The following is a 14588-nucleotide window of genomic DNA, read 5'->3' on the forward strand; positions in this document are numbered from 1 at the left end:
GGTTAAGAATCCTCCTGCCAATGCAGGCAACACAGTTTCAAGCCCTGGTCCGGGAAGATCCCATATGCCACAGAGCAACTAAGCCCATGCACTGCAACTACTGAGCCTGCGCTCTAGAGCCCAAGAGCCACAACTGCTGAACCCACGTGCCACAACTACTGAAGCCCACACGCCTAGAGCCCATGCTCCGCAAAAGAGAAGCCACTGCAATGAGAAGCCCACACACAGCAACAAAGAGTAGCCCCTGCTCGCTGCAACTAGAAAAAAGCCCACGCACAGCAACGAAGACTCAATGTAGCCAAAAATAAATAAATAAAAATAATTTAAAAAATACTACTAGACATAAATAAAACTTATGATATGAAGAAAGACTATTAGATACAGGAATAACAAAAATAAATATACACAGTAACAATCCAGGTTTACATTTATCTATCTTCATCCCTTCATTTCCATGACTATGAGATCCACAGCTCATCCGATAGATTTGAACTGATCCAAATACCAGCTTTTTCTTTAGTTCTCACAGACGAACAAAGCCAAATCCACAGACTCTATTATAATTCACGACTTAGGACTGCACACTGCAAGTTATTGGATGTTAGTCCATTTTGGAGTTCATAACCTGAAATAGAAACTCAGATGGTTGGGACCTCCCTGGTGGTCCAGTGGTTAAGACTCCATGCTCCCAATGCAAGGGGCCCAGGTTCAATCCCTGGTCGGGGAACTAGATCCTGCATGCCGCAACTAAGATCCCACATGCCTCAAGTAAGACCCAGCACAGCCAAATGAATAAATAAAATAATAAATAAAAAATTTAAAAAACCCTCAGATGGTTGAAATGTCTAATTTTCAGGAAGGATACTTCATTATTTGTGCATCATTTAGATTGTCTTACACAAGTTTTCTTAACAGCTGCTAATCTTTGCTTTGAATTTATAAATGTGGTTAGTTTCACTTCAATGTTGAATGTTGTGGGCTGTTTAATCGTATACTAGTTTCCCTTAACTGTAACAACAGTAGTTTGGGCCTCTTATGTCCCAATAAGTAGGACTTTAGCCTGTGCATACATTGCAGTTCAAAAATGAACCATGTATAACCCTATCACCGAGAGACAAGAAGGAAAGCTTCTCTCCTCCAAAATTTTAGAGGGATTCTCTTTTTCTACTGAAAAATGGGAACCTGCCAGTTAATGGGGAACGTGAGGTCTCTGACCTCATCTAAAGGTGCTTCAGCCCTTCAAGTTCAAAAACGATTGACCTGCAGGAAGGTCTTCCTCTCTGGTTCCTGGACCCCCACACCATGGAAGAGGCCATCTTCCCTCCGAATTCAGTGTGATGTCCTCCATGGTTTGATGGGAGGGCTCACCAGTTCAACAAAGCTTGAAACCGGTACCAGTGTATAGCGCCCAGACTTACCAGAGAAGGCAAACACTGAAGATGTGCAATGTACAGCAGGGACAAGGAAAAAGGTCCCTCTGGGCCAGCAAGAAGAGGAAAGAGAAACAGAGGGAGAAGCAATACTTGAGGTCAATGGGTATGAGCTTTCAAGTCAGGTAGACCTGGGGGTGAATCTTCCTGGCTTTTCCACCAACCAGCTGTGGAGCCTTGAGCACATCCGGCCCAGAGCAGGCCCCAGCCCATACTTACTGAATTGAGTGCTGAACGAAATTCTCTGACCATTTCCTCATCTGCCAACCAGTAATGCAATTCCTACCTTGCAGATTTGAGAGGAGTGAGAAAACACACAGCGCTAAGAAAAACAGACACAAGACATGCAGTAGGCTGGGGACCAGGGTTCTAAAGCAAGTTCTGCCTAACCTGGCAGGAGCATTCTCACACCAGGGAACATGAGTTCCTGGACTCTGTCTGGGGCCAGGTTAGGAGGCGGGCAGGTGCAGCAGAGCAGGGCAGGGGCAGGGCCAGGCACTGAAGCGAGGCCACAGCGTGGAGGGAGCCAGTTCCTTGTGGCTGTTGGGTGGCTCAGACAGCTCCTTGCCTCCCCAGCCATGGTTCTCCCTTTGCCCTGGCTCTCCCGAAGTTGCTGCCGTCGCCTCCTCCTGCCACCCTGGCCCCCGGCACTCCAGGGCTCCTGGAGGTGCTGCTCCCAGGGTCCCAAGGCAAGCACAGAAAAGACTAGCTCCACAGGCGCTGGGCAGATGTCACCTTCCAGGGTAAGTGGCACCAAGAGTGAGGGTGGAGGGCAAATGTGTACTGGGGGCAGGGAATCCCCTCCCATCTCACCCTGTACCACAGGCCAGCTGAGTGCAGACACTACCCCCACCCCTAGAGCATGCTGCCTAGTTCCTCAATTCCCCAGCACCCTCCCTGCCCCCACCCCCTCCAGACCTCAGGGCACCCTCTACCTACACCCCTCCCTCCCTGCACAGTCCACGAAGTCCTTGAACAGGAATTTCCCCTCATCCAACAGTTAATTATTTCTCAGGGCGGGTTGGGACAGCCAGTTCTCCCCTTCCCATACGTCACACAGAAGTCCAGTTATAGCCCCTGGGCTGTGATCTCTAACTTTCCCCCTCCCCCCAGGCCTATGCCTAAGACAGGAAGCAATACAGATGTACTGCTGTTAAGATCATGTGTACTGCAGGCATCGCAATACACATGACCTTAAACTAATGGTGCTGAAAAACAGGAAGGAGGCAGTGAACCTCAGCCCCCTGCCCTGGCTGATGCTCTTTCCTAACACCCCCCGTCTCCCAGGACCCCTGGCCCCGCCCCACAGCTGAGCTGGCCCAAGCTGAGGAGCTGCTGGAGCAGCAGTTGGAGCTGTACCAGGCCCTGCTCGAAGGGCAAGAGGGGGCCTGGGAAGCCCAGGCCCTGGTGCTCAAGATCCAGAAGCTGAAGGAACAGATGAGGAGACACAGAGAGAGCCTGGGAGAAGACACCTAAGCTTTCCACCAGTTGCCACTTCACCCTCCTACACTGGAAATACTGCACACTACCCTCCCTCCCCAGCCCTTTGATCAGAAACATCCCAGCCTCTCCCAGGCCACTAAGGAAACAGAAGAAACCACCACAAAGGGCCAGAAATTGCAAAGTAGTGAGAAGCCACGGCCTCTGCAGTCTTTTCAGTAACATCCCCCAGTCTGACACCTCCTACTGACCTCCGCCCCACAGCAGCGTACACAGTCCCCACGGGAATTTACTCCGGATTATGCCCTAAAATAGCCTCACCCCAAAACCAATAAAGGGACGGAGCGCTTACAGACACCACAGACTCATGTGTTTTTTAGTTTTGTTAAAAAAAAATTCTGACAAATCAGGGAAATGGGGGTTTAGGAGTGGTGGCGATGCAAAAGAAGGAAGCCATGGGGTGGGGGACGGGGTCGTCAAGGGTAGGCGGCAGCAGTGTCTCCTTCACCCCCACGCCTGGCATCATCTCCTGAAGAGGAGCAGACTGTCACACTCCAGAATGGGTGGGGAGTTCTCTACCGCGTCTGTTCAACTGAAGAAAAACATGGCAGTTAGAATAAGGTATGGAAAAGAAAAAGCTAGGTTGGTAGAAAAGGCCCCCCACCCCCGAAACACATGCAGATGTTTGTGCAGTGTGTAGGTCAGAGGATACATTTGGGGGTAAAGAAAGAAATACTTCGATGAGAAGAGACCCCATAAAGAGGTCAACTAAACATCCCAACAGGGCATCAAGATGGGGGTGCAGGGGAAAAAACAGATGACAAATTTGTCAAGTGCCCACTATGCACCAGGGGCTTTAAGAAAAAACCCTCTAAGGAACAAGGAGACCCTAAAGGACTGGGGAAGCCAGTTTCATGAGATCATTACTCACTGTAGGAGGAGATGTCTATCTCATCAGGCAGCTCACTAATATTGACTTCAAAGCGATCCTGCACATCATTGAGAATCTTGGCATCATTCTCATCTGACACAAACGTGATGGCCAAGCCCTTGGTGCCAAACCGGCCTGCTCTGGCCACCTGGAAGGAGACAGATGATAGAATTGGTAGACCCCAAAGAAGGAAGACACCCAAGAGGATGGGTGAAGATGTATGGTATGAAAAGATAAAGAAACTAAGGGGGTGGGAGAGGACACTAGGATACCTTCCGGGTGTGGGGCTTACCCGATGCAGGTATGTGTCAGAATCCTCAGGCATGTCGTAGTTAAAGGCGATGTTCACCCGCTCGATGTCCATGCCTCGGCCAAACAGGTTGGTAGCCACAAGAATTCGTCGTTGAAAATCTTTGAACTGCTGATACCGAGAAAGCCTTTGTGAGAAAGGAAAGCAGAAAAATGTTGAGATTCCTTGCTCTCAAGGGTCTCTTCCTCGCAAGGACACAAAGCACCTTCCCCATCTCTGACTCACCTCTCCTCCTGAGGCATCCCACGGTGGATGGCAATAGCTGGGAAGTTCTGCTCCACCAGGAGCTGGGCCAGGGCAATGCAACGCTGCACAGACTTCACAAATATCACCACCTGTGTGTGTGTGTGTGTACATATAAGATTGGAGGGGATGTGCGTCCATGTGGGTGTGTGTGAGAGAGATTACGTGCAAGAGTTTTCAGTAATTACACTCTTCTAAAAGAACTCCTCTTAGTCCCCATCACGTATTTCCTCTTCTGCTCTAAATATTACTTAGCCTTTCCCTCTTGGCTCTGATTTTTCCTGAGCAGACAGACATGCTGCAGAGAAGGTATGGAAAACAGTAACTAAAATTACCAGACATATTAGGAGACAAGGATGAAGCCACCTCACGAGTGGTAAAAATTTGAACTAAAGTCTGGAAAGACCACGACCGATATTCCGACTCACCAAAACGTCAAATATAAGAACTTACCCTAATTCTAGAAAGTAGTTTTTAGTGCAAGCAAATCACACCACAGGTAAAGTGATGGAACACTTCTCCCTCAGTTAAGTAGTACAAGAAACAAAACTTAAGAATCGAACAGGCTTAATGTATTTCTGGACTTTCACCACCTTATTAAAACTCTTCAAGGATTTTATAATTTGAGCTTTATTTTGTTGAATATCTATGCCAGCCATGGAACAGAAAAGCAGTTCCCACCTTGCTCACGCTCAGTGCCACCAAAAGACATTTTTCTCTCATTTAATAGAATTTTCATTTAAGAGAATTTCTCCACCATTCTCTTTCACATGACACACATGGTTTCCTCAATAAAAGGATATATTATAGAGGTTCCTGCAACAGTTGGAGACGTGCTCATTCTCCCTACTGGACCTTGAACAACTGACCTGGTTGAATTCAAGGACATCCAGAAGGTCAAAGAGCTTCCGGTTCTTCTCGTTGTCCTTCAGTTTCACGTAGTACTGCTGCAACCCATGCAGCGTCAGCTTCGTCTCATCATCCACGAAGATCTCCATTGGCTGGGGGGGAGGGGGGAGGGAAGGGGTGGGGAACGGGAGGAGGGCAGAGTGGGGGGGTTAAACCTGGGGGGGTGGAGGAAGTTGATCTCCAATACACCCCATGGCGGGATGGGGAGAAGAGAGGAGATTGGAAACCCAACCCCACCCCCAAAAATACCCACATATTAATGTGGTCTTTTCCACAGTTGATCTAATGTCCTTCCTATCAGTTGAGTTTTAAGATTTTCCAACTGAAAATTTTCACGGGAAAGAAACTTTGCAGGGAGGAAAAGACACAGTACAACCACCCAATGGCAAGATGCCATTACCTCAAATGGAGGTGGTGGAGGAAAGAAAACAATGGGAGGTGATTCTCCAAGAGAGAACATGATCCAAACACCTGGGAAATGATGGGAAACAGTGACTCAGAATAACTGAGGTCAGAATAACTCCATCAGAGCTGGTTTAATATCGGGGAGAGGAGAAAGACTACTCCATTTTATGCTCTCAACTACGAGAATCATATCCCCATTACGAAGGTGGATGTCTTCCATATCCCCATTAGGACGGTGGAAGATCAGAATGCTTCAGTGGACATAAGTCAAAATGCCATGAAAAGAGAAGCAAAAATTACTCAAAATGAGCAACAACTTGCCCTCGGACCACAAGGAAACAGTTTTAAATAAGACTGGTCTCAACTAAAAATCAAACCACCTAAACTGTTACGTGGAAGGTATCAATAAGTAGTGCTAAAAAGCAGATTCAGAGCAACAGTTATTCACTCATCTTTAAAAACAAAACAAATCATATACACACACAACCCTTGAAGGGAAGGAAGGCAGCATTAAAAAAAAAAAAAGGCGGAAATTGACACAAGACTCAACTCCAAAGCCCAACTTTCCTACTACTCTTCACTAACTTGAAGACATAGTTAACATAAAACCCCAGGGTCCAAGATTTCGGGAAAGGATGTGTGTGTCATGGGAGAAAACCAGAAACCCAATCTCAGAAGTCAGACTAGCAAAGGTAGGCTTTCCAAAGAGAAGTTCCATGGCTTCTTTCAGATCTAATCTGAGCCCCAAGTACAGCTGAAGAGTTTTGGTCCCATGGGAAGGAGCAGAGCAGGGAGGGAAAGAACACACTCCACTGCTTATACAATAGCCCCGCCTAGCCCCAGACCCTAGCACCCACCTGGTTACATCCAAGTGGAGCTCCTCACTTTACCTTTCCCATATCCCTCTAAGTATTAAAAAAAAAAAAGTGTTTAAAAAATGAAAAAAAATCTACCACCCCATTCAGAACACCCCTCCCCACCAACACAAATGGAGGGAAACAGGGAACACGGCACGCCTTGGGTTCAGGAAAAAAACCGGGAACGGAAAAAGAGGCTGGTTTGGTCCTCGGCTTCCTGGTCAGGTTCCCCGCGGCCTCCGCTGCCGCCATCCACCGCCGGGTGCCGTCCGCATTCCCCCGCCGCGCCACGGTGCTTCTCTGCTGCCGGCTCACATCAACCGAGGTTCCGGATGGGTGCGAGGAGGTACGGGTGGGAAGGAGTATGGACTCGGGGACTGAGGTGCCAAAGGCCCCCACCCCTGGAGGTGGGGAGGAAGCGGATTCATCTGTGCTGTTTGCTCTTCTTTTGGACATGCCCTGCCATCTGTCTGTCCCTCTCTTGCTCTCCTGCCACCGGGACATTATGAGTTTGGGGAGCAGAAGGCTCCGGTTGTATGCTCGATGCCACCTTGAGGGTGCGTGGCTGTAGGGAGTATGTAGGAGACGATGGGTGGGTGGTAGGGCAGAAAATCCTGCCCTCCCCCAAAAGGGAGAAGAGGTTCAAAAATGCTGTGATTAAAAAAAAAAAAGTCGAACACTTCCCGCTCTCACGTTAACCCGACCAAGTCTTCCGGAGTTTCCCTGGCGCCCGCGCAGACCCTAACACTAACTGTCTCTGCCTCTGTGTGTCTCTTCAAGGAGTCATCACTCCCAAATGGGCATGTGCCCCCTTCTTGGCGCTTGAAGGACAAGGGAGTCTGGAGGAAGAGGGCGCGGAGGGGGAGGAGGCAGCGGGCGGGGAGTGGAGGGAGAGAAGGTAGAAGGGTATTTACGTCTTGCATGAACTTGCGGCAGACTGGGCGAATCTCTTTGCTCAAGGTAGCACTGAACATCATGACCTGCTTCTCATGGGGGGTCATGCGAAAAATTTCCTGGACATCCCGACGCATGTCTACAAGAAAAAGGAACTATAGTAGAAGAGAAGCATATATCGTAAACAAAGACCAGAAACAGGCGTACCAATGAGGTAAAGACTGTTGGTAAGCGAGAGTCTCGGTTCAGGGGAAGATTTGCCTCAGGCCTCTCTCTGCTCTATTTTCTCCAACCACCATATAATCATATCCATAGTAATAACACAGTGGAAAGAACAATGGATTTGGGACCAGGTTCCAGCTGTGTATTTTAACCACACAAGAAATTAGATGAAACCCCAAAGCCCACAACTAAAACATGGGGATAAAGCCCACTGCAGAGGCTCACAAAGATTAAGTCCTCTGAAAAATGCTTTACAAGGAAGGCCCTTCTCCCTAATCCTCTCTCCCCAAGCTCCAACTGTCTACAAATATCGCGCACCTATTACATTCCAGCTGTCAGAGTCCATTCCATGCTTCCTCTGGATCACACTGTCCTATCCAGTCAGGCAAATATGACATCTCTACTTGGAGCCCACCTTATAGCTCGCCATCTAGAATAGCCAAAGATCATTTGGAATGACTTATCCCTGGGGCTATGTTGATCCCTACTCTCTCATTCACCAAATTTGAGTTCTTACAAAACATTTTCCTTACTTAACCCCACTTAGCACACCAGAATACCACACCACACAAACTCCCACAAACACCCTCCACATTAATTCCAGAACTTAAGTCTAGAGATCTATTCAGCTATAAATTCTGACAATATAGGCTGAGCTGAGGATGCCAAAAGAGTAGACTGTCTCCTCGTCCAGCTCAAGTTTCTCCCCTATGACACCCACTACAGGGTTTTACAAAGGAGAATGGTGGTGTGACTAATATCCAACATCAGCAAAGTCCCTTCTCTCAAAGTAAACATCACCAAAAGAAGGAACGTAACACCCTCCTCCTTGATCACTAAGGATGCTTAAAAAGCCTAACAAAGACTGACCAGGGAAGCCAGAGCCATCAGTCATGGGTGATAGATTAAGAGTCGTCCTGGCACTAAAGTGCTCCAGTGTCAAATAAACATCATTTGGCTCCAAAAGGCAACTCCCAGATCACTAGCCCAGTCCCAGCACTGCTACTCACCGAGCTGTTCAAGCATCTTATCGCATTCATCCAAGATAAAGTGTTTAATGTGTTTGAGATTGAGGCTCTTATTTCGAGCCAGGGCTAGGATGCGGCCAGGGGTCCCCACGACGATATGCGGGCAGTTCTTCTTCAGCACCTCTTCATCTTTCTTGATAGACAGACCACCAAAAAACACTGCGACCTGCCAATCCAGGAGAAAAGAGTATCTCACGAGGAAGGAAAGAATTCAACCTCCCCAAGGTTCCCATCCTTTCAGTTTACTCTAAACCAAGTCTTAGAACACTTCAGAGCTAAAAGGAACATAGGAGATCACCTAATCTAAAATTATTATATACCCCAAACATTAAAGCTAAGAAACAAAAGTGACCTGCCCTAAATTGCATGGCTGATCGAGGCACTGAGGACCAGCATTTAGTTCTTCTGACTTAATCTAACAATCTTCCTTCCCCAAGGCCAGGCTTCACTGTAAAAATGAGGACAGCAAGAAATCACCAGTGTCAAGTACCAAAAAAAGCTCATGGACATCAAGTTTTCCTAAATGACCCCAGATTTTTAAACTCCTTTGCATAAACCCTATGAAATTACTGACTCAAGCTAAATATACTACTCCATGTTAAAACCATTAGGGGAATGGTTGTTGAGGATCTGGGCCTTAATACCCTCTCAAATAGCACCAAAACTGCTTTTTAGTTTCAAGGGGGAAAGATCAGACTGACAGGACCCTAATTCTAGGGTAAATCTAAAACCATTAACTGTGGGACAGGCAGGTTTGCAACAAAACAGGAGATACATAGCATCATCTATGAAGAATTCTTGCCAAAAATGTTCAACTTGAACCAGTTAAGCTTTCAAATATAAATTTCAGTTTAGGGACTTCCCTGGCAGTCCAGTGGTCAAGAAGCCACGCTTCCTATGCAGGGGGCGCAGGTTCGATCCCTATCAGAGAACTCAGCTCCCACATGCCAAGTGGCACGGCAAAGGGAGGAAGGAAGGGAGAGAGGGAGAGAGAGAGAAAGAGAGAAAGCAAGCAAGAAAGCTCAGTTTATAGGAAACACTGGGAGGGAAAAACAAGTTAAAACAACACAAGGGAGTAACCAGACAAACTCAGAGGTAAGATTCTGTAGAACTAGCCCAACGTCTTAAACAAATCACTGAAGCATAATTTTGAGCAAAAGAAAGAAAAGTAAGACTATATCAGGACAATTTATATTTGATCTTGACACCAAGACCATCCTCTTTTGAGTCCACAAGGTGATGAGTCAGACCTATAGAGGAAGAAGTGCAATCCTAGCTCTCTACTGAGCTCAATGACAAATGTTTCTACAGTCATTAACAATGGAAACGGTTTCCTGGTTTTCAACTTATAGAATCAACCTACCAACAAGACTGCTTGCTAAAAGGACAGAAAGTACACCGCAATGAAACTGACAATATAAGAATACAAACATACATAACACACACACCAGCTTTCAGACTATGTTTAGATAATTTAAATTAATACAGTTTTCAAATTCTAGGAGAAAAAGTGTAAACAAGCTAAATAATCTTTCACGAAAAAGTCAAAAAGGCCTTTAAGTTGACAAACTGAGAAAATAGCACCGAATACTTGGTTTCACAGAACATCAGAACTTAAAAAAAAAAGTTAACTAGTGGTATTCTGTGAAGTACGATTAGACGGGAGAACAGAAATCTTTTCGTTACAAGGCCCTCTGGATTACCTATGCACTTTTACCAGGCACAGATACTACTTTTACTACTTTGGTTTTAAACAAATTACTTTTAGTCTAGGGCTATTACTCACACATTCCTAGTTCTACATATAAATTAAAAATCAATTATGAGGAAAATTACAACAATCTGAACAAAAATACTGTTTTTCTTTCACCCAAGGAGGGTACAAAGTTATATACATCAAGCATATGTTTATGCTTCTCAAACTCCAATTACCCGAGGATCTTGTCAGAACACATATTCATACTCGGTAGGACTGGAGTGGAACTCATGCAATCTACATTTCCAACAGGCTCCCAAATGACACTGAAACCACAGGTCTGGGAACCACACCCTGAATATCAATGCACAAGCATATTTATAAAACGTGTTAAAAACCAAGGCAAACTATAAAGCTTCTCCAAAATCAAAATACAGCAGACATCTCTGAAAGTATAATGCATACCCAAATGAGCCCTAGAATATAAACCTCTTACACACCTAAGTTGCAGAAACTTACTACGTACTACGTGCAACTGAGATTTGTGTATAGATATTTAACACCTGTGGGATGTGAAGACTGCTGATCTAACAAGTCTCCAATGCCTCCAACTCCCCACACCCTCACTCCCCCAGGTCTCCTTACCCTAGCTTACCTTGACGTTGGGCATGTATTTAGAGAAGCGTTCATATTCCTTGCTGATCTGAAAAGCCAACTCCCGAGTGTGACACATCACCAGTACAGACACCTGGGGGGGAAGTAGACGGAGACACACATACAGTATATCCCTTCACCAGGCATGTCACAAAAGCACACCCAGCAGATCACAGGTGACTACAATTCTGGATCTAAATCATTAACCCCGTGATTACTACAGAATATTCTCATGCCTATCTGTCAAGGATGATAAAGGTCATCTTAACAACAAGCACTCCTGGCTCTGAATGCATCATGTAGCAGAGACGAAAATACCCTTCCTGAACATTACTAGCCAAAATGCCTTCCCCAGCACTCTCCCCAAGTGTACCTGCCCAGTAACTGGCTCCAGCTGTTGCAGTGTAGCCAGCACAAACACCGCCGTCTTTCCCATGCCTGACTTGGCCTGGCATAGGACATCCATTCCCAGGATGGCCTGAGGGATGCATTCATGCTGGACTAGAAGTAGGGGAAAAAAAAGATAAATTAGTTTCCAGAGAACTCCACCACCTTTTTCACCAGGCCAAACCCATTTCTCACCACTCAATTCTTAAGTTGTTCTTGTCAATTTCCAGACCCTTTCTACCTCTCTGCCCCCTCAATCAAAGTGATTCCCAAATCAGACCTTCCCAGTTCCTTCTAACATAGCCTTCCAGCTATGGGCCCAAAGTCCTGCTAACAACCCTCTTGCATCTACCAATTGGACGACTTAGGTGCTTCTGATTCTGTCTGAATGTTCCTTCATCTGTAGCAATCCATGAATTTTGAGTGCCTGCCACAAGCCATTTCTCATACTTAGATTATCATGCTTTGGGGTACATAACCCTGCAACAACCTTGAACAAAATGAAGAACTTGGTACATGACCCAAAAGCCAGCCAGGTTTCCAGAGACCAGAGTTGGCCTGGCCCAAGGGTCCAACCAGCTCCTCTCTGGAAATTTTAAACTAAAAGTCAGAAAGACAAAATTTAAAACAGGCAAGAAAAAAAGCCCCTCTAAGTTGCTTTTAGATCACTAGCACTTACATGCTATCATGAATGAAAGACCAACTTATATAAACCTCTTCTATTGCTAAAATAGCTTTTAGTACTTATTTCCTGGTCTATCCTGAATATAAATCTGTATCACCGGAGGGGCCATGACCATACTGTTTCCTGTATCCTTAAAGAGCCTAATGAATACGCCATGCCCAACAGAAAATTTACCTTCTGATGGATGCTCAAAGCCACAGTCAACAATGGCCCGGAGCAACTCTGGCTTGAGCAGGAAGTCACGAAAGCCAGAGCTGTGAATGGAGACGTAGGAGCCCTTGACATCCTTCTTGGCAGGGGCCTCAGCCCCATCTCCCCCAGCTGCTGTCTCCACCTCATCATCTTCATAATCCAAGAGCTCATTGTCCACATCGTTCTCTGCCATAACTGGGCCGGCAGGGGGAGAAGGGGAGGGGTCTCTGGATGAGTTCACGCAGAATAAGGGAAGACAGAGGAGGAAAGTGGGGGCTTGAGGAACAGTAGAGGAAAAGAAACACAATAGTTTCTGACAGAAGAGCTGGGGGAAAAAAAAGAGAAAACTCATCAGTCATGAGCAGAGCCTTCACCATCTTTTCCATCCCCACACTCTTTCCACTTTCCCTAAGCTAGGAAACATTTACCTGGAAAAAAAAAATAATAAAGAAGCACAAGACATAAAAGCGAAAGGCAAACATAATACTGGGAATGGGAAACGTGGGCCCAGGGGAAGTGGTTAGGACGTAAGTCCCCAAAAAGATAGGACTGGAGAAGGAGAAACCGGAAAGTTGGAAGGGCAAAACCGACTTATAAACTCCTGGTCTGTGACAGTAACAAGGAAAAAAAAATACACGTCTGAAAAACAGAATACTACTAATGACTTAAAATGGAGAATGAAGATGAAAGTGACAAAACGAAAAGTCCTCAACGGAAGACCTTGTGCTTTCCCTATAATCTCAAGGTGTCGACAGCAGCCATCAGTCAAGGGTGATAGATTATGGTCGTCATTACGCAAAGCGCTCACTTTTCAAAATGAAAACATCATGTGGCTGCCAACCACCTCTCGCAGCATTCCAGCCTCCCACTCCTCAATAACCTTCTGGAGCTGAAGAAATCCTTGTGTAATTAATGACGGAGAAAGAGGCCTAGAGAAATGGCTCGGCCGGGAAAAAACCCACTCCTCCATCATACAATGAATAAAATAGAACACAATAATGAAGAAAGATGTATCCTCGTTCCGGCTAACAGAAGCTTTACCAAGTGACCTTCCATCACCATTATGTTACTCCTAGGTGTAGCTCATTTCCGAAAACACACAACGACACCACTGGTAAACATTTGGAAAACACTCCAGATAACAGTGGGCAGTCCGTGGTGAGAAAAGTCCAACTAGGCCCACAAGTCGGGACTCCTTCCATTCCCACCGCGGACCGAGATAAGCGGGAAAGTGAGAAGAGCCCCGCCCTCTGCAAATGCCCAGGACCAGAAGACGCCTAGCGCCGCCTCTCACTGTCGCTGGGTTCTGAGGTAACCGAGGGTCCCACCGAAAGAGCGAGGAGCAAAGGAAGCACAATGGCGCCGGGGCCACCATCTTGGATTGGGCCCCTCTGGCTTCCCTACCTTCCCCCGAAGTTTCTTGATCTCGAGGGATGCAAGTGATGGAAGTAACAACCCAATCAGACGCCAGCGACCAGACCATAGCCTGTACAAAGGTTATCAGGAGGCCGTGCGACACGATGGCCACAGAGAAACGCAGATGGAGGCGGATGGTGCCGAAGGCCAAAGCTTACCTGAGCAAGGCGAAGGCGTATGGCGGCGGTAACAGCGACGAAGGAAGGAATCTGCCTTCACTTCCGGTTCCCGGCTTCCCTCTACCCCGGCCTCCCGCCTTACGACCGCGCAGACGTAAGGAACCGGAAGAAGGACCTTCCACGGTTCTATAGTTCCGCGCGCTCCAGGGTTGCCTTTAGAAAATGCCTGTGTGGAAAAAAAAATTTTTTTTAAGCCACTTCTAACTCCTCCGCTACTACCAGTAACAAAAGGCATAAAGGAAACTAGCATCCTCCCCATTGTTATCTTTTTTCTCTTGTCCTGCTCTTTTCCACGCCTCTCTCTTCATTTACGTTCTTGCCGCACAGGCCTTCTCTCTGGGCACCCCTCCGTGGGTGCAGGAGGACCCAAGGTGGCGGGATTTCGAGTTCCCACGGGGTCCTTGGTCCGGTAGTCAAGGTGACCTGGGGACGTTGGCGCTGGAGCTAGGGAACGACCGGCCGCAGGTGTGGGAAGTGAGTCGTGCTCACGAGTCCTATCCTAGCCCTACCCTTTCACCAGCCCTGGAGCCGGTGGACGGCATTTGCCTAATGTTGGCCGAGGTAGCTGATGCCTTAAGAGCCCTGAGGTTCGTGGGCGTGGGCTGGAATCAGGAAGGGGTTCTGAATCCACTGAGTGGGGTACAGGGTCTAGATTCTGCCCCAAATGTTAACGATAAACGCTAGGGCTTGAGAGTTAAATAACTTTTTAT

General features: G+C 46.9%; 2 protein-coding genes across 4 annotated transcripts; one reads left to right on the forward strand and one right to left on the reverse strand.

Annotated features, from left to right (window-relative positions):
- Positions 1–2008: 2008 nt before the first annotated feature.
- MCCD1 (mitochondrial coiled-coil domain 1) lies at positions 2009–2906 on the forward strand (the record flags this gene model as incomplete). The annotated part of the gene is made up of 2 exons (XM_079932856.1): positions 2009–2173; positions 2718–2906. The coding sequence occupies 2 exons, from the start codon at positions 2009–2011 to the stop codon at positions 2904–2906; spliced, it is 354 nt and encodes a 117-aa protein (XP_079788982.1).
- A 334-nt stretch (positions 2907–3240) lies between these two features.
- On the reverse strand, positions 3241–13959 carry DDX39B (DExD-box helicase 39B). 3 transcript variants are annotated; one of them, XM_079934674.1, is made up of 11 exons: positions 13858–13959; positions 12266–12608; positions 11393–11520; positions 11021–11113; positions 8652–8835; positions 7440–7558; positions 5224–5355; positions 4337–4446; positions 4094–4238; positions 3802–3949; positions 3241–3462 (listed from the first exon to the last, which is right to left on the reverse strand). In XM_079934674.1, exons 2-11 carry the CDS (start codon positions 12474–12476, stop codon positions 3446–3448), a joined length of 1287 nt encoding a protein of 428 aa, XP_079790800.1. In that variant the 5' UTR covers positions 12477–12608; positions 13858–13959; the 3' UTR covers positions 3241–3445. The 3 variants fall into 3 exon arrangements, with proteins under 3 accessions (XP_079790800.1, XP_079790801.1, XP_079790802.1); XM_079934675.1 differs by lacking the exon at positions 13858–13959 and adding an exon at positions 13688–13846; XM_079934676.1 differs by lacking the exons at positions 8652–8835; positions 11021–11113; positions 11393–11520; positions 12266–12608; positions 13858–13959 and adding an exon at positions 7960–8611.
- Positions 13960–14588: the final 629 nt, after the last annotated feature.

This window comes from Stenella coeruleoalba (assembly GCF_951394435.1).
Source record: "Stenella coeruleoalba genome assembly, chromosome: 10".
NCBI classification, from domain to species: Eukaryota; Metazoa; Chordata; class Mammalia; order Artiodactyla; family Delphinidae; genus Stenella; species Stenella coeruleoalba.

Excerpts from the sequence above, each read along its gene's own strand:
- DDX39B (XM_079934674.1), bottom strand. The coding sequence starts at position 12,476 with ATGGCAGAGAACGATGTGGACAATGAGCTCTTGGATTATGAAGATGAT. Across the intron at positions 11,114-11,392 it reads TGGAGCCAGTTACTGGGCAG|GTGTCTGTACTGGTGATGTG; the intron begins GTACACTTGGGG and ends CTTCCCCCCCAG. Across the intron at positions 7,559-8,651 it reads TAAGATGCTTGAACAGCTCG|ACATGCGTCGGGATGTCCAG; the intron begins GTGAGTAGCAGT and ends TTTTTCTTGTAG.